The sequence below is a fragment of the Jaculus jaculus genome, chromosome 11, assembly GCF_020740685.1.
Source record: "Jaculus jaculus isolate mJacJac1 chromosome 11, mJacJac1.mat.Y.cur, whole genome shotgun sequence".
In the NCBI taxonomy this organism is placed as follows: Eukaryota; Metazoa; Chordata; class Mammalia; order Rodentia; family Dipodidae; genus Jaculus; species Jaculus jaculus.
This window is the reverse complement of record NC_059112.1, coordinates 24,926,280-24,943,511: the sequence shown is the minus strand read 5'-3', so window position 1 is coordinate 24,943,511 and position 17,232 is coordinate 24,926,280. Positions and strand designations below refer to the sequence as shown.

General features: G+C 41.9%; 1 protein-coding gene across 8 annotated transcripts in view; it reads left to right on the top strand.

The window, feature by feature from the left end:
* Positions 1-17,232, top strand: part of N4bp2 (NEDD4 binding protein 2) — an 89,639-nt gene that overhangs the window by 64,620 nt on the left and 7,787 nt on the right. For all 8 annotated transcript variants that reach the window (XM_045161152.1, XM_045161151.1, XM_045161155.1 and 5 more), the window contains 2 exons: positions 12,357-12,545; positions 14,217-14,385. In XM_045161152.1, the coding sequence (XP_045017087.1) occupies positions 12,357-12,545; positions 14,217-14,385 (358 nt within the window). The remainder of the gene's footprint in view (positions 1-12,356; positions 12,546-14,216; positions 14,386-17,232) is intronic.

The window sequence follows — 17,232 nt, the reverse complement described above, 5'->3', positions numbered from 1 at the left end:
TCACTATTTTTACTATGTTGGAAATCTAACGACCAGTAACATGTTTTAGAATATGGGTATTTCAAATGATGACTTTATAGCTGCATATGTTCTTTCTTTAATGTCTGTATAAAAATCAAGCCCTTGGATTGCTACAACTTCTTTTTTTTTGTGGGGGAGGTTTTGAGGTAGGGTCTTAATTTTGCCCTGCCTGACCTGGGATTCACTGTGTAGCCTCAGGGTGGACTCAAACTCATGGCAGTCCTCCTATCTCTGCCTCCCAAGTGCTGGGATTAAAGGCGTGCATCACCACACCCAGCTCGGATTGTTACAACTTCTATAGAGTCATGTAGTTATAGTGGAATACGAGGCTTATTTGAGCAGCAGTGGATTTTTATCATCTGATTGGTCCTAGCATCTAATTATGTGCACAGAAATATCATAACTTTTTGAGAAAGTGTCAGACCTTTTTCCAAAGTGGCTGAACTATTTTGCTTTGGAATTGCTTTTATTTATTTAGTTTTTGATTTTTTTCAAGGTAGGGTCTTGCTTTAGCTCAGGCTGACCTGGAATTCACTATGTAGTCTCAGGGTGGCCTCAAACTCATGGTGATCCTCCTACCTCTGCCTCCTGTGTTCTGGGATTAAAGGTGTGCGCCACTATGTCATTTGATTTTTTGATGATTGTCATCTTGACTGGAATGAGGTGGATTTTCAAAGTTGTTTTAATTTGCATTTCTCTGATGACTAGGGAATTTGAACATTTCTTTAAATGAATATTGGCCATTTGTATTTCTTTCTTGGAGAATTCTCTTTTCAGTTCTCTGCTCCTTTTATTGAGGGGATTGTTTGATTTTTTTTTTCCCCCTCCCAAGATAGGGTCTGTAGCCCAGGCTGATGTGGACTTCACTGTATAGTTTCAGGGTGTCCTTGAATTTATGGTGATCCTCCTCCTCTGCTTTCCAAATGCTGGGATTAAAGGCGTGTACCACCACTCCTGGTGATTTTTTTTTTTTTTAATTCTTTGAGGATGTTAGGCATCTGTTAGAGTTACAGTTGGTGAAGATTTTCTCCCAGGCTGTGGGTCATCTGTTGGTTCTGTTTGTGGTGTGCTTGCCTAAACACAAACTTTTAAGCTTCATGCAGTCACACTGGTTGAGTATTTAATTTCCCTAGCTACTGAGGACCTGACCTATTCATGAAGTCTTTCCCAACTTTTGTTTTGTTTTGTTTTGTTGAGGTAGGGTCTCACTCTAGCCTACATTGACCTGGAACTCACTATATAGTCTCAGGGTGGCCTCAAACTCCTTCTACCTGTGCCTCCCAAGTGCTGTAAAGGCATGTACCACTACACCTGGCTTCCTTCTCCACTCTTATGTCTTGGATAGTTCTTCCTATTTTTTCCCCAATCGTTTTAGAGTTTCAGGTCTTCTACCGAGGTCCTTAATTCATTTGGGGTTGATTTTTGTGCATTGTCAGAGGTGTAGGTTTAGTTTCATTTTTTTACATTTGGATATCCAATTTCTCCAGCACCATTTGTTGACAATGCTGTCTTTTCTCTAGTGTACATTGTTGGCTTCTTTTTCAAAGATAAGGTAGCTGTAGTTGTTTGAACTAAGGCCAGGATCTTTTGTTCCAATGATCTTTATGTCTGTTTTTGTACCAATACCATGCTGTTCTTGTAACTATGGCTTTGTTGTAGTATAACTTGAAGTTAGGTATTGAGATACCTTCTGAAGTGTTTCTTTTGGTAGTTTTCTTATTGATGGCAGATATCACCTGACCAAGAGCAGCTTTTGGGAAAACAGGGTTTATTTTGCCTTACAGACTTGAGGGGACGTTCCGTGATGGCAGGGGAAACTGGTGGCATGAGCAGAGGGTAGAAGACATCACCCCCTGGCCAACACATGGTGGACAATAGCAACTGGAGAGTGTCCCAAACACTGGCAAGAGGAAACTGGCTATAATACCCATAAGCCTTCCCGCAACCATAAACTGCCTCCAGGAGGAGGTGTTAATTCCCAAATCCCCATTAGCTGTGACCCTACCATAGACACCTTCTGTTGTTTCATACTAATTTTTAAAAATATATTTTATTTATTTGAGAGAGAGAGAGGCAGATAGAATGGGCACACTAGGGTCTCTAGCCATTGCAGACGCATGCACCACCTTGTGCATCTGGCTAATGTGGACACTGAGGAATTGAATCTGGGTTCTTGGGCTTTATAGGCAAGTACCATAACCACTAAGCCATCTGTCCAGTCCTCTATATTAATTTTGAGATAATATTTTCTATCTCTGGAGAAAGTTGCTGGAGTTTTAATAGAAATTTCATCAAATCTATAAATTGCTGTTGGTAGAATGGCCATTTTTATGATGTTGATTCTTCCAATCCGTGAACATTGGTGGTCTTTCCATCTCCTGTATTCTCCTCGATTTCTTTTTCAGTGTTTTGTCTTTTCATTGTATAAATCTTTCACTTCCTTGGTTAATGATATTCCACCATATTTAATTTTTCTTTGTTGGAGACTATTGAAAATGGGACAGCCTCACTGATCTCTTCTCCATATGTTTGTCTTTAGCGTATAGGAAGGCTACTCATTTTTGTGTATTGATTTTGTTGTTGTTATATATTTACTTATTTATTTATTGGAATTCACTATGTAGTCTCAGGATGGCCTCAAACTCATGGTGATCCTCCTACCTCTGCCTCCCCAATGCTGGAATTAAAGGCGTGTGCCATCAGGCCCAGCTGTGCATTGATTTTGTATCCTACCTCTTTGCTGTGTTTATCTTTTGGGCCACTTATATAAAAAATCATGTCATCAGCAAACAGGGCTAGTTTGACTTCCTCCTTTTCAGTTTGTCTCTCTTTTATTTCTTTCTCTTGCCCTTTGCTTGGGTTAAGACTTAAAGCTCTGTGTTGAAGAGTAGTTGTGAGAGAGCACTCTGTCTTATTCCCAGTCTTAGTGAGAACTCTTTTATTTTTCTCATTTAGTAGGATTTGGTCCTTCTTTGATTTATATATAGCCTTTATTATTTTGAGATATGGTCCTTCCATTCCTAGTCTCTCCAGTGTTTTAATCATGAAGTGATGCTATATTTTGTCAAAGCCTTCTCTACATCTTGAAATGATCATGTGGTTCTTATGTTTAAGTTCATATATTTGTTATATTACATCAACCTGTTTCCCTATGTTGAACCATCCATGCATTCCTGGAATGAAGTTTACTTGATCAAGGTGAATAATGTTTCTTCTGATGTGTGTGGTGATTTGATTCAGGTGTCCCCCATAAACTGAGGTGTTTTGAATGCTAGCTTCCCAGCTGATGGAGATTTGGGACCTAACGCCTCCTGGAGGCAGTGTGTTGTTGGGGGCAGGCTTATGGGTTTTATAGTCAGTTTCCCCTTGCCAGTTTTTGGCACACACTCCTGTTACTATTGTCCACCTTATCTTGGCCAGGGGGTGATGTCCACCCTCTGTTCATGCCATCGTTTTCCCTGCCATCCTGGAGTGTTCCCTCATGTCTGTAAGCAGAAATAACCCCCTTTTCTTCCCCAAAAGCTGCTCTTGGTCAGGTGATTTCTGTCAGCAATGGTAACCTGACTGCAACAATTTGTTACTCAATTTGGTTTGCAAGGATTTTCTTGAGAATTTTCATGCCTAGGCTTATCATAGATATTGGTCTATAATTTTATTTTCTGTGTCTCTGTTTGGCTTTGGTGTTTTAGTAATGCTTGCTTCCTAGAAGGAGTTTGGGAGCATGTCCTCTTTACCAATTGTATGAAATAACTTAAGAAAAAGTTGTTTTATGGGCTGGAGAGATGGCTTAGTGGTTAAGCGCTTGCCTGTGAAGCCTAAGGACCCTGGTTCAAGGCTCGGTTCCCCAGGTCCCACATTAGCCAGATGCACAAGGGGGCGCACGCGTCTGGAGTTCGTTTGCAGAGGCTGGAAGCCCTGGCGCGCCCATTCTCTCTCTCTCCCTCTACCTGTCTTTCTCTCTGTGTCTGTCGCTCTCAAATAAATAAATAAAAAATGAACAAAAAATATTTTAAAAAAAAGAAAAAGAAAAAGTTGTTTTAGTTCTTCAATGAAGGTTTGGTAGAATTTGGCCCAGGATCTGTCAGGTCCTGGACTGTCTGGTTGGTAGGTTTTGAATTACATTTTCAGTTTCACTGGATATAATAGATTGGTTTAGTATACTTATGTGTTCTGTGTTTAGTGTTGGCAGTGCCTGTGTGTATAGGAATTAATCCATTTCTTCCAGGTTATTGAATTTTGTGGAATAGAGGTTTTGGAGCTACGTCCTGATGATTCTTCCCATTTCATTAGTGTCAGTTATGACTGCTCCTTTTTTATTTCTAATCTTGTTAATTTGAGACTTTTTTTTTCTTTTGATCAAATTGGCTAGGGGTTTACCAATTTTGTTTGTTTATTTATTTATTTTGAAGAACCAGCTCTTTGTTTGGTTGATTTTGGTTTCTCAAAGTAGGGTCTTGCCTTAGCCCAGGCTAACCTGGAATTCACTATGTAGTCTCAGGTTAGCCTTGAACTAATAGCAGTCCTCATACCATGGCCTCCCAAGTGCTGAGTGATTAAAGGTATGTGTCACCATGCCTGGTTGATCAAACTTTTTTTTTTTTTTTTCCAATTTGAGAGAGAGAGAATTGGTGTGTCAGGGCCTCAGGCACTATATCACACTCCAGATGCTTATGCCACCTATTGGGCATGTGTGACCTCATGCTTGCCTTTCCTTTGGGAGACTGGTTTCCCTGGGATCTGGAGAGAGATTGAACATGGGTTCTTAGGCTTTGCAGGCAAGTGCCTTAACTGCTAAACCATCTCTCTAGCCCCATGCTTTTAAAAAATTTATTTATTGACAACTGTCATAATTATAGACAATAAACCATGATAATTTCCTCCCTCCTTGCTTTCCCCTTCACAACTCCACTCTCCATTATATCCCTTTCTCCTCTCAATTAGTCTTATTTTTTTTAATTTTTATTAACATTTTCCATGATTATAAAATATATCCCATGGTAATTCCCTCCCTTCCCACCCCCACACTTTCCCATTTGAAATTCCATTCTCCATCATATTACCTCCCCATTACAATCATTGTATTTACATATATACAATATCAACCTATTAAGTTAGTCTATCTTATTTTGATGTCATCATCTTTTCCTCCTATTATGTGGGTCTCGTGTAGGTAATGCCAGGCATTGCAAGGTCATGTATAACCAGGCCATTTTATGTGTGCAAGAGTGCATTGTAAGCAGTCCTATCCTTCTTTTGGCTCTTGAATTCTTTCTTCCACCTCTTTTGCAATGGACCCTGAGCATTGGAAGGTATGATCTAGAGATGTTTTAGTGCTGAACATGCCTCTGTCACTTCTGTTCAGCACTGTGGTGCTTTTTCAGTCATCCCGAGGTCATTGCCATCTGAAAAGAAAAGCTTCTCTAACCAAAAGTGAGAGTAACATTAATATATGGGTATGAACATTAATAGAAGTGTTTAGTGGGCAGTTTGGTGAGCATAATATATACATTTAGCCAGACACCAGTAGGCATTACACCCCTAGGGCTCCTGATATCCCCCATAATAGGTTTTCAGTACTAGGCATGTATTCCCTCCTGTGGAATGGGCCTCCAGTCCAATGAGAGAGCAGTTGGTTTCCCCCATAACAGACATGCCACTATTGCACCCATTTTTTTCATTTGGCATGGCTGGCCCAACTTAAGGCTTGCATTGTCCACTGTTTGTTTGTCTCCACTGATGACGTCTGTCCCATTGAGCTGCATGTACTGTAGCTTTTTCCATCTCTCTGTCTGCTAGTCTACAGGGAGAAGGTTTTCAGTTCAGTGTCAGCAAGATTTCTCAGTGAGCTTACAGCCCAAGCATGTGGAACTTTGGCAATGGCCTGTAATGTTTTGTGGTTACCAATACCCTTCCTGGCCAGTAGCTCATTGGAAGATATCCCATCCCTGGCACTGAAATTTTTCTAGTAACAATCTTACAGGTTCTGGGTGTGCCGTTGTCCAAAAAACTAGATTTTTTCCATATGATTTACCACTTAGATTTTTTACATACCATCTTAGTTTTTTTTTTTTTTTTTGAGAAAAGCTAGCATAAAACATTTCTATTGCAATAATAAAACTTGAAACTCAGGCTGGAGAGATGGCTTAGTGGTTAAGGTGCTTGCCTGCAAAGCCACAGGACCCAGGTTCAATTCCCTAGAACCCATGTAAGCCAGATGCACAAGGAGGCACACATTTGATGGATTTGTAATTTTTGGTGGAATTGTATTGTCTTGATTTTTTTTGTTTCTTGCATTATAATGTAGAGGTTTTTGCATGTTGAGTTAATTTGATGCTTGGGTGTTCTCACTATCTGCAGTATTCTTAGCTGTGTAAATCTGACTTCTGTATCTTCAGGGTAGGCGTTTAAGGTGCCAGGTGTGGCTCTCATAGTCCTAGATTAACAGCAGAAACAACGAGGTGTTGTTGCCTGCTATTGAAGTATTTTGGTCGGCTGGAGGAAATTCTGGCGAATTCTGAAATTCAGCTGAGCAATTAAACACATTCAATCAAAGCCAGCACAGAGTATTTATGCAAGAGTGGGGATTAAAACAAACATAACCTTAAAAAGCCAAAGTCTCTTAGCTTGCCCCACACCCCTAATCCTTTCAATGAGGAGGCTGAGATTCCTGGGCTGGAATTGGTTCCAGATCAGCCTGGGTTAAGTGAGACCCTGCCCCCAATAATGACAAAGAAAAAGACAAAGGCCCTATAAATCAGGAAATGTCAAAGGCAACATTAGTCAACACCAAAATATAGTTTATCTGAGAATGGTAAATCTGACCCAAGAATACATCAGTCAAATCTAACACATAACCTGCCCTGACGTGGAAGGTGAAATTAGCACTTCCAGTGCAGGCCTGTGTACCTGGCTTTGTTTAAGTAGGCCATCTTACCTTTTGGAAAGGCTTTCAGTCTTACCAATGCCCACCTGTGTCCCGCTCAGTTGCTCTTTAAATTCAGGTAGGCTGCTTGTATGGCTGGATCTAGTGTCTGATAGGCTGAGCGGGATGCTGCATGGCTAGGGGTTGGTGGTTCTGTAGTGGTGGATGGGGTAAGGGAGGCTGGGCAGCGTGCCTGGAGTTGTACGGGGTCTGCTAGGCTGGTCCCGGTTGTGATCTCCTTGAGCAGCCGTTCAGCTCGTCCCTGCTGTCTTTCCCTTCAGGTGTCTTGACTTTGCAGTGAGGCTGATGTGAGTGGAAAATCCCTCCACCTGGGTTTTTCTCCTGCAGCCCCGTGCTGTACTGGGCTGGCAGGTGGGCGGATCGGGGCTGCCAGCTCTGTGGTGGTGCCCCTTTTGTGCTTCCTGCTTGCTAGAAGTTCTGGGTCTCGCCTGTTTCTCTGCTGTGGTTGATAATTCCTTATACACCTTCACTTTTCAGTAGAAGAGTGTATTTTGCTGTTTTTCTGCTATTTCTCCCTCTAGGCTGGTTTGGCCTGTCTTCTACACCACCATTTTACCTGGAAGAGCTTGTCAAACTTTTTAATTTTTTTCTTAATTTCTCATTTATTAATTTCTACTCTTGTGTGGATAATTCTTTTTTCCATCTGGAGCTTTTGGGATTGGATTGTTTCTTGCTTTTCCAATGCCTACAGGTGAATGGTTAAGTTATGAAAGCATATAGTGATATGAATTTTACCCTTAGAACTGCCTGAATTGTGTCCCATAAGTTCTGGTATGTTGTGTTTTCATTGTCATTCAGTTCTAGAAATTTTACAGTTCTATTCCCCAGTACTCACACAAGCCAGATGCACAAGGTGGCACATGCATCTGGAGTTCATTTGCAGTGGCCCTGCCCTGCCCATTCTCTTTCTCTCTCTGATTTGTCCCTCCCTCCCTCCCTCTCTCTCAAATAAATAAAATATTAAAAAAAAGAAAAATCAAAGGTAATTTTAATGGAGTTACCTTTGTGTGTAATGATCTGTTTTTCTTTTGCAGTTTTTAGCACTCTCTTTGTTTTCATTGTTTAGCATTTAAAAATGAGACACACACAGAATGGGTGTGCCAGGGCCTCTTGCCACTGTAAACATACTCAAGGCGCAGGCACCACTTTGTTCACTTATCTTTATGTGGGTACTGGGGAATCAAACCCAGGCTGTCAGGCTTAGCAGGCAAGCACCTTTACTGCTGACCCATTTCTCTGGTCTCCATTGTTTAGTATTTTAACTGTAATGGGACCTGGAGCATTTTTTCTTTGGTAATGTCTATTTGGTGTTCTGTGAGCTTCTTGTAGTCGGATGGGTCTCTCTCCTGTGAGAATGAAATTATTGAATGAAATTGTTGAAGATGTTCTCTGTGCCTTTAGCCTGTGTTACTTCTCCTCCTGTAGGCTCATGATCATATTTTGTTCACATGATTTGTGAACCTATCATAGTTTTTGGGCTCTTAGTCTATTTCCTCTGCCTTGTCTTCAACTTCTGAAATTTTGTCCTCAATATGATCTGTTTGTGAGGCTTTTTAGGGAGGCTTTTAAGAGGGCTATTTGATATTCTCTGTTACACTTTCTGTATCATTTCCATCCCTTTATTGAGTTCCATTTTCAGGTCCTGCTTTGACATTTTGTTGTTCCTTGGAATCATGCTTGCGTTTGATCATTTCCTCACTTACCTTAGTCTACTGGTTGTTACGGTCTTCTACTTGTTGACTCACCTTCAAATTGTTTATTTTCTCCACTTGTTCATGGCCTTTTGTTTAAATGGTTAATACACTTTCATTATGGGATCCTGTGTCTGAATTATCTGTGTTTGCACTGGAGGCTTCCATTAAGGGGCTAGGCATTCTTGGTGAGGATCTATTTACTTGATGTCTTACATTGTTCGTTTTGAGTTGGGGCTTACCTAATCTCTAATGTGACCTCTTGTTTTGAGAGTGCTGTACTGGATTTCTTTTTTTTTTTTTTGTTTATTTATTTGAGAGCTACAGACAGAGAGAGAAAGGGGGTTGGGGAGAATGGGCGCGCCAGGGCCTCCAGCCACTGCAAACAAACTTAAGATGCATGTGCCCCTTGTGCATCTGGCTAAGTGGGTCCTGGGGCATCGAGCCTCGAACCTGGGTCCTTAGGCTTCATAGGCAAGCTCTTAACCGCTAAGCCATCTCTCCAGCCTTTTTTTTTTTTTTTTGATTGGCTTTGAGAGTAAGAGTGTTCCTCTTGTGGCCTCTGATTTGTATCATCCGGTCAGTTTTGGTCAAGGGGGGAGTGTGGGGAGGTTGTCTGCCTGCTTACTTGAGTTGGGTGACTTGTGGTCTAAGCAGAGTCCCCATTATGTGTGTTGCCTACAGTCGGGGCCCGGGTGTGGCCGTGGCCTGCGTGGCTCTCTTGCTGTTGAAGCAGTGCTCGTTTCTGCCCGTGTTACTTACTGCCTGAGGACTTTGAAGTATGACCTACACCATGGTTCTGAAGGGCACAGGGCTGATGCCCTTGAGCTGGCATGCAGGTTGGTCTAAATTGAGGGTTCTGTTTATTTAACTGCTACCACTAGGCCTGCAGAGAAGTAAGTTTGCCTGAGAACGACTTCCTTGTCTTGCCCCATAGCTGGTTCTTGCTGTGCAATTAGCCCCAAGACCCTTTTGGGCTTAGGCCTACAACCACAGGCTTGGTGGTTTGGGTATTTCAGTCTAGTGTGTTGTCTCCAAGCTTGGAGGTGTTGTTGGGTCCTCTTGGAGCTCTGCCCCAAGCACAAGCCAGAGTCAGGCACCCCCTCACCCACCTGCTGCAGCTCCGGGAACATGGCCTGCAGTCACCTCCCTCACCCATGTGGCATGGCTCCAAGAGCTGAATTTATATATTAATCCTAGCACAGCATTAGGCTTTGTTTGTTTGAAGCAGAGTCTCACTCTAGCCTGCCTCCTGAGTGCTGGCATGAAAGTTATGTGCCAACATACCAGTCTCTAGTTTTTTAAAACTATAAATTGAAATCTGCCATTACTTCTTTGAAACGTTGTTGTTGTTGTTTTGAGATGGGTGTCATAGTCCAGACTGGCCTCAAACTTGCTGTGTAGTTGAAGATGACCTTGAACTTAGGATCTTCCTGCCTCTACCTCTAGTGCTGGCATTATAGGCATTGAGCACTATGCTCATTCTGAATCTTTTGGATAGGTTTAAATGCAAGCTCAAAATTGAGTCCTGAGGGCTGTAGAGATGGTTCAGTTGCTGAATGTGTTTGCTTGTAAAGCCTAATGGCCTGGGTTCGATTCCTTAGTTCCCACATAAAGCCAGGGGCACCAAGTGGTACGTGTGTCTAGAGTTGTTTTACAGTGGCAGGAGACTGGAATGTTGTTGCAATCAGGTTCACATTGCTGATAGAAATAACCCAAACAAGAGCAGCTTGTTGGAAAAAAAAAAGAGGCTTATTTTGGCTTATAGGCTGGAAGGGAGAAGCTCTATGATGGCAGGGAAAATGATGGCATGAGCAGAGGGTGACATTACCTCCTGGCAAAAATCAGGTGGACAATAGCAACAGGAGAGTGTGCCAAACACTAGGGAAACTAGCTATAACACACATAAGCCCGCCCCCAACAGTACACTGCCTCCAGCAGGCTTTCATTTCCAATTGCCATAAGCTGGGGAACCTAGCATCCAGAACACCTGAGTTTATGGGGACACCAGAATCAAACCACCATACTTGCCTATACTCACTTTCTCTCTCTGTCTGCCCCTTTCTCTCTCTGTCTTAAATAAATAAACATATTTTAAAAATTGTGTTGGATAAATTAGTATTATTTGACCATCTTGTCTTTTGACTTGATTTTATGACCATTATTTTGATGTTATTGAATGCTTCGGTGTCCCTGAGATAAAAGTAGATAAAGGAGTGGCATTAATTGCATGAAAAAGTTAATGATAATCGGTAAGTGCTTGACTTACAACATAGACACTGAAGAAATCTGAGAAGAGATAATAAACATGGTAACTTCTCTCTCTCTCTTTTTTTTTTGAGGTATAGGGTCTCACTCTAGCCCAGTCTGACCTGGAATTCACTATGTAATCTCATGGTGGCCTCTGCCTGTCAAGTGTTGACATTAAAGGCGTATGTCACCACACCAGGCTTTCTTTTTTGTTTTTTTGAGGCAGGGTTTCGCTTTAGCCCAGGCTGACCTGGAATTCATTATGTATTCTCAGGCCAGCTTCAAACTCACAGCAATCCTCCTACCTCTGCCTCCTGGTGCTGGGATTAAATGCATGCACCATCATGCCTGGCCTTTTTTCTTTTTGAGAGAGCCTCATATAGCCTAGACTGGCCTTGAAATAAATGTAGCCAAGGGTAGTCTTGAACTCTGCCTCAGTGTGCTGTACACACTACCATCCTTGCCTGGATGCCTAATTTTTTTTTTTTGCGGGGGGAGTATTTTTTATTTATTTTTTGCTTTTTCCCCCCTTCTTTCCAGGTAGGGTCTCACTCTAGCCCAGGCTGAGCTGGCATTCATTTTATAGTGTCAGGTTGACCTGAAACGCACAACGATTCTCCTGTCTCTGCCTCCTGAATGTTGGAGTTAAAGGAATGTGCCACCACGCCTGGATGAGAACCTAGTTTTAAATTATTTATTTATTTATTTTTAGTTTTAAATTGCCACATTTTATTCAGATTTTACAAAGGAGTGGGGAAAGGGGAAGGCTGGGAGGTAAGGGGAGATAAAGCAAGGAGAAGAGAAATACACCACTAAGCCCAAAAGCCCAGGTGGGCCACATGTAGCTCAGGAGTCCATGTGACCAGATACAGATCTGGGGGAAAGTGTGGAAAGAAAAAAGATAGTTCAAGGAGCTCCTGCCATGTGGGGAGCTGGAGGGGGTAGAACCCATGTGCAGAGTAAGTGCTGGGGGTCGAGCAGCCCAGGCCCAGCCACAGGAAAAACTCACCCACAGCTGGAAGTTCACAAGTGATCAGAGAGGGAGAACCTAGTTTTTAATGAAAGTTTTCTGAAGATAAGGCAAGGATTTTTAAACTTTGTTTCTTATTACTAATTTTTGTTCATGTGACGTGCATATGTATGTGGTCCTATGTGAGTGGGAGCATAAGTATGCAGGCATTTATGCATGTGTGTGCACATGTGTGTGGAGATCAGAGGTAAATGTTGGGTTTCTTCCTCAATTGCTGTTCACCTTATTTTTAGACAGTCTCTTGCTCCAGGAATCCACCTGTTTTTGTCTCCACCTTCTGAGTGGTGGGATTAGGCTCACACCACGACATCCATCATTTACAGGGCTGGGCATCTGGTCTTCATGCTTGCATGGCATGTGCTTTACCACCTGAGCCATCTCTGCAGCCTTCGTCTGTCATGTATTGTGTAACACCTTCTAGGTAAAGAAACTGAAGGAGACTGAAGATACTCCAAGTGAGCCTTCTTTCCAGGACTTTGAGTACCCTGAGTATGATGACTACAGGGCAGAAGCTTTCTTGCACCAGCAGAAGAGGATGGAGTGCTACAGCAAGGCCAAGGAAGCTTACCGGATGGGGAAAAAAAATGTGGCCACCTTTTATGCACAGCAGGTGAAGTAGACAACTGATTATAGTTTGTTTCTTTGTTCGTTAGCTAAATAATCTAGAAGCACATAATGCCTGTATTGTGTTGTGGCTTCATTTAGTTGTTTGGGGGAAATATTAGAGATAATATAAAAACAAATGGCTGTGAGAATTTCATCTCCTTTGAATGTCCATTTCTGTCATTGCTTTTGTACTTATGGTTTACATGAATTAGCTTGTTCCTTGATACTAAGGATTACCTTAAGTCCTTGTACATGCTAGGTAAAACCCCACCTCTGAACTGCATTCCAATCCCCCCTTTTTCCTTTTCAAGGTGGGGTCTTGCTCTAGTCCAGGCTGACCTGAAATTCACTATGTAATTTCAGAATGGCCTGAACCTGTGTTGTTCCTCCTGCCTCTGCTTTCTGAGTGCTGGAATTAAACGTGTGCACCACCACATCTGGCTTGTTGCATTTTTTTAAAATTTATTTTTGATCTAAAACTGAAAAAATACTTTTATTTATTTATAAATAGAGAGACAGAGTGAGAAGGGGCCACACCAGGGCCTCTAGCTGTTGCAAGAGAACTCAATATGTATGCTCCATTTTGTGCATCTGGCTTATGTGGGTGCTGGGGAATAAAACTTGGGTCATTAGGTTTTGCAGGCAAGTGTCTTAACTGTTGAGCCATCTCTCTAGCCCTCTTTATTTATTTTTTAAAATTTATTCTTAGATGCAGTCTTACTGTGTTGTCCAGGCTAGCAGTAGCTTAATGATCCTCCAGACTCAGCCTTCCAAGTAGTGGGATTATAGGCTTGTGCCACCAGGCCCAGAAATTAGTTTGTTCTTACAGTTTGTGTTTTCTTTTAGATTAGATTTGATTATGTGGTTATAGTCTGGTGTGATTCAGTAGCACAGCTGAATGTGCTGGTGGACGGAAAGCAGAAGCTTTTAGGATGGTACCACAGGGATTTAAAGTTTCTATTAGTAAGCTTTACTTCTTTAGTAACGCATAGCTTTTATATTCACAAATAGAAAAGAATATCATTATCTTTCCAGAAAGTAAAATTTTTGCCTGGGCTAATTTTATTTGGTAATGTCAGAAGCTTCTTTGATTCACCTTTTGTTTTTATAGTTCCACATGGTGTGTGTGTGTGTGTTTGAATAGAAGATGCTGTCAAAGTGGTGTGGCCCTTTGACCACAATAGCGCCCAACAGACCACTAAGCTGAGACCTGGTCTTACCAAAGAGTACACCTTTTTATTTTTATTATATTTTATTATTTGGTTTTTCAAGGTAGGGACTCACTTTAGCTCAGGCTGACCTGGAACTCACTACATAGCCTCAGGGTGGCCTTGAACTCACAGTGATCCTCCTACCTTTGCCTTCCGAGTGCTGGGATAAAAGGTGTGCGCCACCACACCTGGCTTAGAGCACACCTTTTTAATCAAGTTATAAACCAATAGGTTTTTTTCTTGAGATGTGTGTGGCTAAGTTTCTTTTAATAATTTTTTTGGCTCAGAAATTTTGTTACAAACATTGGTTCACCAATTTAAGAACTGTATTACTAATGTACTGAATTTCACCCAAGCTTTGGTGTGTTCTTGTCCTGTAGCCTGTTGTGTCAAGATGTTAGATTTGTTGTTCTCCATGTAGTAGATGTCACAAGTGCCCACTGGTGCTGTGCTTATGATCACAGGGCAGTCTTCACGAGCAGAAGCTGAAAGAAGCCAACCACCTCGCCGCTGTGGAGATCTTTGAGAAAGTCAATTCATCCCTGCTGCCACAGAATGTCTTAGACCTCCACGGGCTGCACGTGGACGAAGCTATAGAACATCTGATGACAGTTCTACAGCAGAAAACTGAAGGTGGGACTGCAGTAGTGACACCTTGTCCACTTGCAATGTCTGTGTGGTATAGCTTGCCAAGTGAGGAGAACATAAAAGTGTGGGCTGAGACTCTGCTCCTTTGCTGACATTTGTATTAGTTATTCTTCAGAGAATTCTCATTGGCATGACCATTTTTAATTTTATTTATTTTTAATTTTTTATTTTTTTTGTTTCGGTTCTATTTCTTTGTTGTATTTCTATAGCAGGGGTACAATGTAATTTGAGAATTCTTAAGTAGGACTTGCCATGAATATTCTATAGCTTTTGTTCAATAGATGTTTAATAAAATACAAAGGTAAGTAAAACAATGAGTTTTTGCAGAATTTCCACCAGAGGCAGGATTTGCCAGTGTCCTCAGTAGGGCATCGTCTTCCTTTCTGCGCACATCTACTTGATCTAGGTGCATAGGAAAGGCCACACCTGTCTCTGCCTATGTTCTGCCTTTTCCCAAGGTTTAGAGAAAGGTCTTTTCACCACTATTCAATATCATGCACTTCACATATGTTAAATTATCTTAGTTTAATATACTAAAAATAACCCCCCTCATACACACAAAAACAAACAAATCCACTATTGTACTGTGTTTTCTTGTGGTACCTGGGAATTGAACCCAGAGGCTCAAATGTCCTGGCAAGTGCTCTATCACTGAGCTACACACTCAGCTTTCTGTGTTACTACTTTTTAAATGTTTTATATTTATTTATTTATTCATTCATTAATTTGACAGAGAAAGAGGGGGAGAGACAGAGAGAGAGGGAGGGAGGGAGGGAATGGATATGCCAGGGCCTCCAGCCATTGCAAATGAACTCCAGATGTTTGTACCCCCTTGTGCATCTGGCTAACATGGGTCCTGGGGAATTGAACTTGGGTCCTTGGCCTTAATCACTAAGCCATCCCTCCAGCCCTGTAATTACTTTTTGTTTTTAGGCAGGGTAACACTAAGTTGCCTAAGCCCTTGAACTTGCTCTGTAACCCATCTTGGACTTGAACTTGTGACCCTCCTGTCTCCGCTTCCCAAGTAGCTGTGTGTACGAGCTTGTGCTGCCAGGCCTAATTAAATTGTACATTTTTAGAATGGAGAGTTCGCATTATGTGAATTTTATCTCAATACAAAGAAAATTAGGCGTTGGTGAGATGGCTTAGTTACCAAAGTGCTTGCTGTGCATTCATGAGGATATGAGTTTGATCCCTTGGACCATGTAAAAGCTGGGTACCTATAATCCCAGCTGTGAGGTGGCAGAGACAGAAGGAGCCCTGGAGCTTTCTGGCTAGCCAGTCTAGCTGAATTGGTGATCCCCAGGTCCAGTGGGAGACTCTTTCTGAAAAAGGTGGACAGTAATTGAGAAAGACTCCCATCATTGACCCCTTACCTCCACACGCAGGTGTCCATAGATGCATGCACAGCTGCATACGCCTCCACACATGAACAAGCACATACACAAGCTCATAAGTTAAAAAAATTAGGGAGAAAATATTTAAATGACTTGTCTATGGCAACATTTGTTCATACCCCATATTCAAAACCTTTTTGGGAGCCAGAGATGGCTTAGTGGTTAAGGCACTTGCCTGGAAAGCCTAAGGTTCCAGGTTTGATTCCCCAGGACCCACATAAGCCAGATGCACAAGAGACACATGTGTCTGGAGTTGCTTGCAATGGCTGGAGGGCCTTGGTGTGCCCATTCTCTCTGTCTGCCTCCCTCTTTCTCTCTCTCTACAATAAACAAACACATAAAACAAAAAATAAAAATAAAATAAAAACCCCTATTTTGGAAGCTAAAGCCCGTTTTCTGTGTGCTGCCCACCTGTGGTAACCTGTAACTGATGTCAGCTACCACCAGATGGTAGTATTGTTGAGTAGAAATGTTTGCTGTGGGTGGAATCTGTGGCTTTCTTTATTGACTTTAATCACCATATAAAAGGATTGTCAAAATTTAGGGTGAAAATTAAAATAGAAGCATCTAAGCCTGGCATGGTGGCGCACACCTCCAATCCCAGCACTTGGGAGGCAGAGGTAGGAGGATCGCCTTGAGTTCGAGGCCACCCTGAGACTCCATAGTGAATTCCAGGTCAGCCTGGGCTAGAGTGAGAGAGCCTACCTTGAAAAACAAAAAACAAAACAAAAAAATAAATAAATAAAATAGAAGCATCTAGACCTTGTGCCTTTGAGTGAATTGCATGCTGCTAGCACCTACAAAGTATTTTTGCCCTAACATCAATCCAGAAAGTGGAGGATTTGGATATGGTTAATAATAAGGATTCCTGGGGACAGAAGATCATGTTAAACCTCACCATGAAGATGCGATCAGAAACAGGCAGATGGATTAGGATAAATGGCTGTTTTCAATAACTACCTTTACATTTATTGAAATTTAGAACACAAAGGTCCAGAAAATCTTGAGTTTTAAAGTTACTTAAGAAAGATACTGCCAGGCATGGTGGTGCATGCCTTTAATCCCAGCACTCAGGAGGCAGAGGTCAGAGAACTGCCGTGAGTTTGAGGCCACCCTGAGACTCCATAGTGAATTCCAGGTCAGCCTGGGCTAGAGTGAGACCCTATCTTGAAAAACCAGAAATGAAATATACCAAGCCAGGCATGATGGTTCACACTTAATAGTTCCATCACTTGAGAGGCTGTTGTAGGATCACCATGGTTTGATGGCAGCCACATCTGCATACTGAGTTCAAAGCAAGCATGGACTACACAGGGAGACCCTGTCTCAAAACCAAACAAATTAGCTAAATGCAATGTGTGTGCTTCTCCAACCCTGATTTAACAAGTCAGTGTGTAAACATTTGCTATAGATAACTGGAGAAATTTGTAGAAAC